The sequence below is a fragment of the Euleptes europaea genome, chromosome 6 (assembly GCF_029931775.1).
Source record: "Euleptes europaea isolate rEulEur1 chromosome 6, rEulEur1.hap1, whole genome shotgun sequence".
NCBI lineage: Eukaryota > Metazoa > Chordata > Lepidosauria > Squamata > Sphaerodactylidae > Euleptes > Euleptes europaea.
Genome location: NC_079317.1, coordinates 69,742,199 through 69,755,249, shown reverse-complemented (window position 1 = coordinate 69,755,249; position 13,051 = coordinate 69,742,199). Strand labels below are relative to the sequence as shown.

The following is a 13,051-nucleotide window of genomic DNA, read 5'->3' as shown; positions in this document are numbered from 1 at the left end:
GTTTCATCCCCCTAAGTTAGCTGACAAACACCTACATCTTCTTCTTTATGCTGATGATACAGTAATATTATCTAGAACTCCCATTGGTCTCAGAAGGGCCCTCCATGCATTTAACCAGTACTGTAAGGAGAACTGCTTGGAGATCAATTATTCAAAAACAAAAATAATGGCCTTTGCTAAGAGGCCAAAAAACCACTCATGGCGTATAGACACTACCCCGATAGAACAGGTACATACCTATAAATATCTAGGTGTAACTTTACAAGAGTCTGGTTCGAAGAATGCCCACTTAGCCCATGTCTCACTGAATGCTCAGATGAGTGCGGGGGCTATTCAAAGATTTTATTGGTCTAAGGGGGGTAGGAATGTGGCGGCCGCTATTAAGCTTTTTAATATGAAATCCTTGGCTCAATTATTATATGGAGCCCCACTCTGTATAATGGCAAATAAGATGTTACTTGAAAAAACTCAATCTAAATTTTTAAGAAATATCCTCCAAGTATCTACTGGAGTGTCAAATGCTGCCATTCGACTGGAGGTTGGAATGGTTACGGTCGAGGCTAGAGTTTGGATCGCTGCCATTTTTTACTGGCTTAAGCTGATTTACTTCCCTGGGCGACTTGTTTCACTCACCCTGGCAGATACCTTTGTCTCCCCTTGGAGTAAGATGATTGAGCAAAAACTGAGCTACTATGGCCTGTCGAAACAACTTTACAAAACAAATGACTATGCTCAGGCAAGAGAAATTGTTAAACTCCGTATATTGGATGTCGAAAGACAGCACGATATGAATAGGCTAAGGAGCCCTCTTTATGATATAAGTGGGTTGAATAGGGTGGTCATGATGCCATATATTAAGTTATTGGATAACCAGGAATATAGGAGGATTTTTACCCTGTTAAGATATAACATGCTACCCACAGCTGTTCTAGAGGGAAGATATAGAGGCGTGCCATATGGAAGTTGTCTATGTGAGTGCGGTGATGGCTCTGTAGAGACTTTAGAACATATTCTTTTTGAGTGTAGAATATATAGGCAGATTAGAGAATCCCTGATTCTGCCTATAATTGCATGTCACCCTCATGAAAATAGAAGGTCTCTTCTTTCAATCCTGCTATCGGATAAGCAGCAGGAGATTACCTGTAAAATTGCCAAATTTGGTTGGCTGGTTCTTAAAATTAAGAAAAGGCAGAGTGGCGTATAAAGATGCCTTATGTAAATTCATATTTTAATAAGATGTATATTGGTAGTATGTAAGCTATTTTACTTATGGATTAATTGTGTTCTTATTTATATTCTGGTCTATGACTGTTTTAAATAAACTTGACTAACTGCTGTGTTAAAGAAATGCTGAGTCCTAGAATGTTATTTGGAACACTCAGTATTTATTTCAAAACGGAGGAAGCTTTGATATACAGAAGAGATCATAGTGTGAATTGTCTCAATTTATGTATGTTTTTGACACTTCTCAACTGCAGTCTTCAATAGCTCTAGCACATGAGATTTAGTCCCTCTTAATCTATTTTCCAGATTTCTTTAGTTTATTTACAACAATCCTAAACAGAGTTACACCTTTTATGCCAATGGACTTAGAAGGTGATAACACTTCTTAGGTTTACACCGTTAGTCTACAGTAACACTGGCAGCTTCTAAACAACCTTATGTTACAATGCATTTCCTTGCAATGTCTAATCTTAAATCACTGGCTATTTATAATTCTTGTTGCATTTTGCAGCACGCTGCTGTTATGTTCTGCATTCAGGTTCCCTTCCACCAGTTCAGTGGCCTGCTCTTTTTAAGGACTCAGCTCTGAAAAAGAGAGGGGGCACTACCTGCAACTAAGACTGATCTGCCCTCATCAGCCTTTCTCTGACTTTTAAATGCCAGCCTGAAGAGGGGGTGGGTCCATGCACAATTTACTGGCTCTCATGGGAGGGTGGGCCTTCCCCTGAGAACTGGAGAACAGATTGGCTAGAAGATACAGCATTGTGCTTCCCTACATTAACCCCATAATTTCCCTCCTGATCCCCGTCACTCTGCTGGGTGTATCTCTGTTGTTGGCCCTTGAATGAATGGTCAGTGGAGTTCCTGCTACTGGCTGGCCCTCCAGTGGCTCAACTCTGCAATGGAAGATGCAGGTACCTCCAACTCCTGACACTGACTCAACAGTCAACTATGCCAGATCTTGATTCGATTATTGAAAATAATAAAATTAGAAAAGCGAATAAATATTTAATTTAAAATGTGTGGGAACTTTGAAAGTAGCAATATTCATCCGTCTCAGTCATAATGGCTGAATACTTGTGACATTGGAGAAGAGTCATTTCTCCGAAGCAAGTAGAACTTCCACCAAACCCTAAATCATTATAAATCCAAGACTGCATATCACTTGTTCAATGTACAAGAAAGAGCACTTAAGTTAAACGTTTTATCAATCTCACTTTGACAATACAACAACTACCATAATTAGTTACCACAAACCCTTTTAACAGTTACATACATACGTAATTCTCTCCAAACGATAGTCAACAGGACTTAACAATGTGTTTTAGGGTTCCCAGCTCTCCCCCCCCCCACCGCCCCCCGGGAAGCAATGAGGGAGAGGAAACTTTGAAAACCAGTAAAAACTACAGTTCTCTATGATAAAAACTGTAGTTTTTACTGGTTTTCAAAGTTTCCTGGGAAAGTCCTAACACATCATGCAATGCTGTGACATCACTTCCAGGTCTGAAACCAGAAGTGATGTCACAGTATCATGCAACACCGGTTTTCCCCCCATTGCTCCATCAAACAGCAGCAGGAGCACAGACACCAAGAGCAGAAAATTGCCCACCAAAGCAGACAACCTGGCAGCCTTATTGTGTTATATTGGCTAGACTGTGCACGCTGCATTTAACACCTTGCACAACACAAGCATTAAACATGTATCAAAGCAAGATGTGTAATCTAAATGACGGACTCACATCTCATGTCACATCTCAGGTGACATCTCATGTGACTTTATTCATACACCAAAAGCCAAACTTCTTCCAATTCAGTGGTTTTCACACCATGCAGAAAAACAAAAGAAGCTATATAAACAATACACAATTAAAACCATTTTGAGAGTTTATAGCAGAAAAAAATCCTGGTTGGATAACATACATATCTACAATAAAATTTAAAAGCATGATTTTTTGATCTGTAAAAATTGAACATTGTGTATTTACTATTCAGTAATGATCCCTTCTAAAATATCACCTTACCTGGTTTGCTTTCATTTGGTTTACATTGCACTTCTTCAACACATTCTGCAGGAAACCATCCAACATGTCCTCGGGTGCTGCCTTCCCAGAATCCACCTTCGCCAATGCTCAAAACTAAGCATAAAATAGGAAAACATTATTAGGTGTTTATTTTTTCCTCCATTACACAAGCTAAAAGGGTTACAATAATAAAACGCCACAATCGAGTCATTAGTACTTAATATATGGTCACTGTCTTCAGTTGGCTGTCAGAATAAAGGCCCAGGAAACAGATATTATTTATTTATGTTATTTATACTCCAACTTTCTCACTGAGACTCAAGGTGGATTACAAATAGAAATCAATGCCATCAATAGGATGATACATCTAATCTGCAATGTAATAGAACTAGGAATTACAGAGATTTGAAAAGGAGCTGTCATCTGAACAAACCATGAGTATTAAAGATGACGTTAAGCAATGCTGAACATCATATTGTATCAGTAGAAATACACTGCATTTTCCTGGGTCACTGTATTATGATGTAGCCCCATTTCCTTTAAAGTGCCTTCCTGAACAATTCTGTTTGACACAGTTTGCAAATTCCAGGAGTATGAGATCTTTCTTGACCTCCTCAAATAGGCCATTCCATTGTGTGGAGGCCATTACAGAAAAGCCATGTGTAATATGCAATGCTTCTTATAGTTCCCGATAATATCCAAGCTGTGGCATTCTGCACCAACTGGAGACTCCAAGCTGATTTCAAGACCTATGTAGAGTGCATTACAGTAGTCTAGTCTCAATATTACTCAGTGGATCTAAGGCATGGATCTAGATGGCCAGATCACCTGAGTCAAGGTAGGGGGCCATCTTCCAGGCTAAACTAAGTTAGAAAAAGTATTGTTTGAAACTACATTAACTTGCTTCTCCAGTAGTAGTGTCCCAGTATAACCCATAGGATCTTAATCATCCGTGTGGGTCAGCTGAACCCCACCAAAAGTGGGAATCGCAATATCATTCATTCATTCATAGCCTTATTTATTGGCATTGTAGCTAAAACATCAAGTACAAAAATGGGACATCCAATACAAAATACAGGACATCCAATACAAAATACAGGGCAGTTATTAAATGGCCATACTTTGGCCAGACCTATACAAATAATAACTACAAACAGCTTTAATGCTCCATATAGAGGCCAGGGAGACCGTTATATAACCTGAATCCTTCGTTCATTTACTACATTCACTATTACTCCAAAGTAACCGTAAGAAATTTAGCAACCGCTTCAGAGAGCTGCGAGTTATGATCCTTCAGTAGTCGATGGGCTAGCCATCTACTTTCACTATCCTCACCATTTTTTATCCATGGTGTAATTAACTTCTCTCGCTTGGCTAGATGCTTCACACAGAACAATAACACATGTTCTGTGGATTCAGGCGACTTTCCATTACAGCTGCAAACTCTTTTCCCGTAGGGTATTTTTTGGTATCTACCACGCATGACCGCTGTCAGTAAAGTATTCAGCCGGGCCAACATGAAAAAACGTCATAAGGGCGGGGAAATCAGATCCTAGAAGTACTTTGGCAGTGTGTTCAGTGCAGGTATTATATCGTAGAAAAGGGGCGAGCAGGTCTTCCGTGCTCCAGTTATTAATCTCTGGTAGTCAATGTCGAGGACGCGTCTCTTTATTTCAGTATAAGATTGTTTTTCATTCATATTAAATAATTGCTCCATAGATAACCCAATGGTTTGAAGTTTTTTAACTATTCTGTTGTACCAGGAGGAGTTGGTGCTTTCGGCAAGCATCAGCGCATCGCAATATCATTTAAGACCTCAGGCTTCCCATCCAGCATTACTCCCTTCTTGCCTGGGTTCAGTTTCAACTATTTAACCACAGCAGTCAGGCAGTAGCCCAAGACCTCTACCATATTGCCAGGGAATTTGGATAGAGAGATAAAGAGTGGGGTGTCATCACCTATGAATGATTTCTCTTAAAGGCTTTACAAAGAGCTCAGACAAGACTGCACCCTGTGGAAACCCACAGGAAAACTCCCACACTGAAGATAACTGGTCTCTAATGGCAACTCCTTGAGTCCAATCTGTGAGGAATGATTTCAGTCAGTCCAAGCCACATCCCCTGATACCTACTTCTGCTTGCAAATACCACAATAGGATGGCAAGATCAATTGTATCAAAGGCTGCAGATAGAATCCAGTAGGAACAACAAAGAAGCATGGCCTTTGTCTACTTTCAGACAGAGGTCATCAGCTAAAGCCAACAGGGCCATCTCTGTCCCATTGCCCAGCCTGAAACCAGCCTGAAAAGATCCAGAGCAAATGAGATATCCAGGCAGACCTGAAGTTGATCCACTACTGTGCTCTCACTTTGCCCAGCAAGGGCAGATTAGAGGCTGGGAGATAATTGGTCACATGGGTTTTTGGTAGGATTTTTAAAGTAGTGGATGGATAACCACCTCTTTGCATGGCCGTGGGAAAGTGCCACAAGTTAGCGACTAATTGGTGATGAATATCAAGGGCTCATTAATATGGATCAAGGGTAGAGAGACTAAAAATGGCCAATCTCTGTCAATAGCTCCAAGGAGCTTCACATTCCAGGCTCCCATCTCAGCCTCAACAGAGCCTGTGTTTGTAATCCTAAAATCCCCATAAGCATTATGAAATGCAGTAGGATCCATGAACCTGCATGGACAGACTATTTTAATTGAGACCACACCTTTTGTGGGATGTCTGTCCCTTCTGTGGGATGTCTGACCCTTGCCTTAAGTGGTTAGACCACGGTTCAGGCTGAATGTCTAACTCCAAAACTCCTACCCCCATCAGATAGTATTTTGTGAAGCACTTAACTTGTAGAATTCACACGACTTCATAAAACCGCAAAGAAAGCGTACTGCCAGTTGTCCAAGCCATTAAACAAAGAGGCACTTATCCCTGCTGAGCTCCCTCTCCTCTTCAAACTGCCCTCCCCAAGCACTCCCCACAAATATCCAGGAATTTCCCAAGCTGGCATTGGCATCTCTAGTCAGAATTCATATCAAAATCTGGTGGGGTTTTTTGGGGGTGTGTGCTAACGATCATAAACAAGCAAGGACAATAAGGGAGCTGAGGAAAAGCCCCTGCTCTTACTGTCTGTCTGCATAAGACTTGGCTTATTGAATAAGATAAGAAGCTATAGCCCGTCTGTTGAAATGCCCTCACCTCGGTACTGCTGGGGAACAGTCCATGTATTCTTCATAGAGTTCTAATAAAGTCTAAAAACCTGTTAATGCGCACTATTCTTGGAAAATACTTGAATGTGACTACAGTACATCTTGAGCTTGTTTGGAGCTTCTAGCAGGGAAGCGCAGCTATCGTATACCCTTGACTGAAAAATGGTATACTCCTTCTATCTGGGATGGTCATCTTCTTCCACCGAGCACGCAGCTTCGGGAGGGGCACACATGGAGCAGTGAGGGAGGTAGGGGACACCCGCCCAACCAGCCAGATCAGCCGAATCAACCCTGGCGATCAATGGGGTGACAGATGTTGCAACCAGATCGCTCTCACATCTGTTCCAAAGCATGTGTTATATGAACTGAGATTTAAGAGTGCTGACCACATAGCAAGAAAAACTGGGTCATGGCCTTTATTGCTTACAGTTTTAATACTACTAAAAAAAAAATAAAGTACTTAATGCCAGTCCTTGGAAGCTGGGTCAGATAGCATGAATGTCATGGCCTTGGTTTATAAAGGAAAGTCACATAACTCACAATAGGTTTGCACAGTTGGATTATGATTTTACACAGTCTGCTGATTATCACAGCACAAGAAAATGACAATAGGAGAGAGCAGGATCTTTTAAAAAGAGCATCGACTCACATGTACGTAAGTGTTAAGTTTGAAGTTGATCCTATGACTGAGAACTGCAGAATACTGTTTAAAACGTTTTCACAGCTGAGGAATTTTGAAAAAAGATTAGTGTGGATAACCTAAAATGTTCTTGTAACACAAGGGGCCAATCTAGTCCCTGCAATTTCTTTTCCTCCTCCTCCTATATATGCTGCTCTGTATATGGGATTGACACCAATAGTTCCTGGAGAGCTATACTAATGTGACACCTATGTGCATTTAGAGCAAACAGCATTTGGCTGACCAGAACCATGAACTGACTCAGTATGTAGCATCTCCTTATACATTTATGTACAGTTATTGATTCTTCCCTTCACTGCATTTCTAATGCTATATAAGTACAATTCTTTACAATCCTTAACTCAAATACATACATCACAAAGTTGTGAGGAAGCCTACCAATATTTATTCATTTCCATTTATAGTCCACTTTTCTCAATTAAAGCAGACTACAAGTACAACAGAACTATTCCATCCATCAGTAAGCCAATTACAAAATATAACATTTGAATGATAGCGATTTTTGAATCTAACATCAAAGATTCCCAGTAAAACAAAGCTGCTCAGTTAAATAGGAAGTGGATTACAAAATATGATAACATTTGAGTCTAACAACAAAGGTTTCCAGTTTTCAAATGAACAATAACCATGGGTAGGTATCAGGCAAGCCTCAGGGGGAAATTAATTCCACAGACAAGGTGCCACCACTGACAAAGTATTATCTCTGGTCACCAACCGCTTCACCTTTGGCGGTGGGGAACCGAGAGCAGGGTTTGGGAGGCAGATCTTAACTGGCAGGCTGCACAGTGCAGGAGAAGTACCCTACCCCCCAACAAACTTCAAAAAGCCTACTGAAGATGCTGCATAAAGAAGGCGAGGTGCTAGGCCTTTTCCCACATGGAACCAATGATATCACTTAAAAAACAAACAAACACAACCTCTATCAACTTTATTTTTATTAGGTAGCTGTGGTGTTCTTTATATCATGAGTGGCAGACAAATGATGTCAGTGTGCATGACTAATAGATAAAAACTAAAAAAAGATATTTTTAGCTAATTACTTAATATTCTACTAAAACAATAACTGAACTCTCTTTTTTTAATCTTTATGTGAACCTGACCTATTTCCAGCTTGCAGTGTTCTCTGGGGTCTGGTGTGTAGGATTAAGATTACCTATCCAGTTAACACACAGGAGTCTCTGGCAGCTTCAGCAACAGGCTTCTTTATTGCTTCACGCACACACTTACTTCTACTCACAGAACTAGAGCTAAGTGAGGTCCCTCCCATACAGGCCTTGATAGGGAAAATAGAATCTAGTTTATGAGGGCTCACTTAAAGACATACACACACTTCAGAACTGGGAGTTTGAGGTTGCTAGTACTTGACTCACCATTGGGCATCAGTCTTTACCACTGTTCCATAACATAGTCCTTGAATTTTGGAGGCAATCTCACCTCATACCCACTCCCTGTTTGCCTAATTACTCCAGTGGTTTCTGCCACTTCAGGGAGAGCATCCATCTCCTGCTCAGGTCCCCTTCCTGGTGAGACTGGTGCCTGAGCAAGGGGCTCTTTGCCTACTGACCCCTGAGTTTTTAGGGCCAAGTGCCTGTCAAGGGAAGAACAGTCTCTTACCTCCAGACGACAGAGATCAATTCAACTGAAGGAAGGGGCTGCTTTGGAGGGTGAACACTGTGGCATTATACCCTGCTGAGCTCCTCCCTTCCCCAAACTCTGCCCTCCCCAGGTTCTACCCCAAATCTCTAGGAATTTCCCAATGTGGAGTTGGCAACCCCAGCTTTCCAGGAGCTATTCCTTGATCTTGTTACCTGAAATGCTGAGGACAACCTTGCCCGTGAACGCACCAGCAACTTACCTAGCTATTTACACGCGTCCAGCACGAAAGCATCCAAAACAAGTTTAAATTTCTGTTCCCACCACGCCGCCTTTGTCCGCTGCTTTTGATAAGCCCAGACCAGCACGCTCCCACGCATGCCCAGTCAGCTTCTCCAAGCAAGGACGGCGATTGGTCCAGCGTGAGTAAGGGAGGCAGGGAGAGTGTGGGGGTTGGCTGGCAGCAGGAAGTGGGCTGGCAGCAGGAAATGGATAGAACACAGTTTGCATGTTCCCACTGTAAGGCACCGGGTGTGGAGGACGTTTTATTTTTTTAATTCGCCGTATAAGCGGATGCACTTAACGTGGCGAAATTGCGCTCTGGAGACGCCTCGGAATCCTTCGGGTGAGTTGCAGTGGGAACATGCAAGGAAAGCCCATGGAAGCCGGTGCCGCAAATGGTAAGTGTGGACATGGCCCTGGTCTCTTAACATCAAGTCTTTGATTGCTCAATGGTATGCCAATAAAGGTATTGAAATTGAATTGATTCTTAACATCAAGTATGTGGAGGCCCCCAAATCAGTGCTGAGATTTCTCCCTGAGCATCGTAACAAAGGAGTCTATGCCAGCTGTCTCATCATAAGGAAGCTGCCAGAACTGAAACTGTTCAAAAACAGGTTTTTTTTTCTGGGTTCACAATAGTTTTTTGAATGCAGCAAATACTTCTGCTAGTGTCCTGTTGGCAGGGTCTGCATAGATATCAGGCAGATTGTTGTGTATTTCCAATGCCTTGTCTCCGATACAGTGCAACATTGCAGCAATTTTATACCCCTCTGACATCCTCAGCTTTTGTAACTTGTAGGTTCAGTTTTAATTTCTGGTCCCATTTTCTCTAGTTTTCACCTAAATTCTTGGTGAAGCTTAGCTCAGAGGGGGACTTACACTGTTCCATCCTTTCTGTTGGAAATGCAGTATTCCCAACCAGAAAGCCCTTCTGCAGACTCCAACTTCGGACACCATGTAGTATACTCTGGGATCTGGTGTGTAGGCTTAACCTATCCAGTTAACAGACAGGAAATTCTGGCAGCTTCAGCAAGAGGCTTGCAACTACAACCTACAACTTGGAACTACAACCTACACGCACAGAACTAGAGCTAAGTGAGGCCTCTCACATACAAGTGTTGATGGGGGAAACAGAGACTAGTTGGTGAGGGCTCATATAAAGGCATACACATATATACATGTATATACATCACAGAGCTCTCCTTAAATAATCTGTACCTGTTTTGTCATTACACATGCCTCCCCAACAACTAATTTTCAAGAACAGCAACCACCAAAGTGTGTTAATCTGAAATGTTTGCAAGAAATATACTTCACACTGATTACTGTACTACCAAAGGTCAAAGTATATGAAGCTCCAGAGGGTACTATAATGGCAAATTTGGACTGAAAAGGAACTTCAACCCTATATGTCACACAGTTTTCCCAATTTCAGTTAGTACCCTGCAGGTATTATTTACCCTATAGGTAGGAATGATCCCCTACAGGGCAAAGAGCAACTCCACAGTGCTAACTGGTATCAGAAAAACAGTGAGGAGGAGAAAGTTTAATATGCACACACACATTCACTCCAGCCCTGGACTAAATAAATCCATATGATGGGCATTTAGTAGGAATTTAGTAGGAATTATCAGATTTGGGGAACCCACTGCTCCTGGCGATTCAATGTATCTAGTGACAAAGTCTATGAATTTCAAGGAGTAGATGTTCAGGGGTGAAGAGAATGGGTAGTATCACACTACTAAAAGGTGCATCACAAGAGAGAATTGTAAATTTACACTACAGAAGCTGAACTGATCCTTGTGTGTGCCTCTTCAGAGATCCCTTCATTTTAAAGTTGTTTATCCAAGGACCCTCGATTTTTTTTCTTGCTTTCCAATCTTGGAAGACACTAAGGAACTTTCGTGAAGCTAAGGGAGCACTTGTCACAATCCTTTAAATCACAGGAATATGCAGCAGTGGTACTTGCAAATAACTGGGAGGAAAATGGGTTAAATAGGATTTCATAATCATCCTCTGCAGAATATTTGATTGTTTAGTTAAGTACTGGCAAAATTTATAGTGATGGGTGAGAAGATCACAATGAAGTCTTTCCTTTTGCAAACTCTCTAGGAGGTTGATTGACAGATTTCTCTGGATTGAAGTCTCAGAAGGAGATTAGGTGAGAATTATGGATGTGTGTGTGATATGGGGCTTATTTGATAATCCCTAAAGCCGTGAGACAACATGGTCACATGCAATCATGTAAAGGTTCTCAACTGGGAGAACATAAGAACATAAGAAACATAAGAGAGGCCCTGCTGGATTAGACCAAGGCCCATCAAGTCCAGCAGTCTGCTCACACAGTGGCCAACCAGGTGCCTCCAGGGAGCCCACAAACAAGATGACTGCAGCAGCACCATCCTGCCTGTGTTCCACCGCACCCAAAATAATAGGCATGCTCCTCTGATACTAGAGAGAATAGGTATGCAGCATGACTAGTATCCATTCTAACTAATAGCCATGAATACCCCTCTCCTCCATGAATATGTTCACTCCCCTCTTAAAGCCCTCCAAGCTGGCAGCCATCACCACATCCTGGGGCAGGGAGTTCCACAATTTAACTATGCGTTGTGTGAAAAAAATACTTCCTTTTATCTGTTTTGAATCTCTCGCCCTCCAGCTTTAGCAGATGATCCCGTGTTCTAGTATTATGGGAGAGGGAGAAAAACTTCTCCCTGTCCACTCTCTCCAAACCATGCATAATTTTACAGACCTCTATCATGTCTCCCCTCAGCCGCCTTCTTTCCAAGCTAAACAGCCCTAAGCGTCCTAACTGCTCCCCATAGGACAGTTGCTCTAGTCCCCTAATCATTTTGGTTGCTCTTTTCTGCACCTTCTCAAGCTCGGTAATATCCTTTTTTAGGTGTGGTGACCAGAACTGTACACAGTATTCCAAGTGTGGTCTCACCATAGATTTGTACAAGGGCAGTATGATATCAGCAGTTTTATTCTCTATTCCTCGTCTAATTATGGCCAGCATGGAATTGCCTTTTTTACAGCAGCCGCACACTGGGTTGATATCTTCATTGAGCTATCCGCTACCACCCCAAGATCCCTTTCTTGGAGGCAAAGTATGACTCTAACAGTTGCTCCCTTCAAAGTCAATTGACTTCAGTGAATTGGGGGGGGGGGTATAAGTCTGGTTAGCATGGCACTGTATATCATATCCCATTGGAAGGCCACAGCAGTAGCTTCCTCAATGAGAACTACAGTTAAGTGTGTACTGTGCACTATAGTGATCACATCCTCAAGCTCTGAGCAAGTCCTTAAATACTTCCAAAAGGAATGTAAAGTACAGATGCCTATAAATACAGACACTAGGCACTCTGTCTTCCAGCACTCTTGGCCAAACAACCATCTCTGCTCTAATGGAAGAGCAAGAAAACAATTAGCTGAGTGAAAGACATCTGTTAATAGGTTCACCAAGGAAAGCAGTAGATAGCTGTCTCTGAACCACTGGGATTCTCAGACCAACAGACTGATGAGCAAACATTAAAGGGAGAGGGAAGCTAAAAGTGATGTTTGTAGAATACGAACAATGGCACCCACTTAGGTGGTGTTGTGTCTACCTATCTAATTCTGAAGTGAGCCCTCTGCCTTCGGATACTTAAATCTTCAGATGAGAGCACACCTCCCCGCCAAAAGGTTTTTCTGTAGGCTCAGGAGATCCCTTGGGCCAGCAGAAAAATCCAAACAGTTTTTTAAAAATTAAACAGGGGGTTTAAATCCCCCCAAAACTAAATAAAGAGTTCTCTGTGCATGCAAAGAGAATACACCAGCTGTTATTGCCTGCCTCTGACCCTCACCGACCCAGAGGAAGCGGCTCCCACTGGTGGGGAACCTGGCAGCCACTCTGGGCTCAGCCCAGCCAGTGGGGGACGCTGGCAGCTGCCTGGAGATTGGACTCTGTGTGTGTGTGCGTGGGGCTGGCCAGGCTGGAGTGGGCTCTCCCACTGAGACCTGGATTGGGGGGTGGCTTC

General features: G+C 42.3%; 1 protein-coding gene across 3 annotated transcripts in view; it reads right to left on the bottom strand.

The window, feature by feature from the left end:
* Positions 1-13,051, bottom strand: part of SHANK2 (SH3 and multiple ankyrin repeat domains 2) — a 383,933-nt gene that overhangs the window by 245,240 nt on the left and 125,642 nt on the right. For all 3 annotated transcript variants that reach the window (XM_056850898.1, XM_056850895.1, XM_056850897.1), the window contains one exon: positions 3,246-3,359. In XM_056850898.1, coding sequence (XP_056706876.1) covers positions 3,246-3,359 — 114 coding nt within the window. The remainder of the gene's footprint in view (positions 1-3,245; positions 3,360-13,051) is intronic.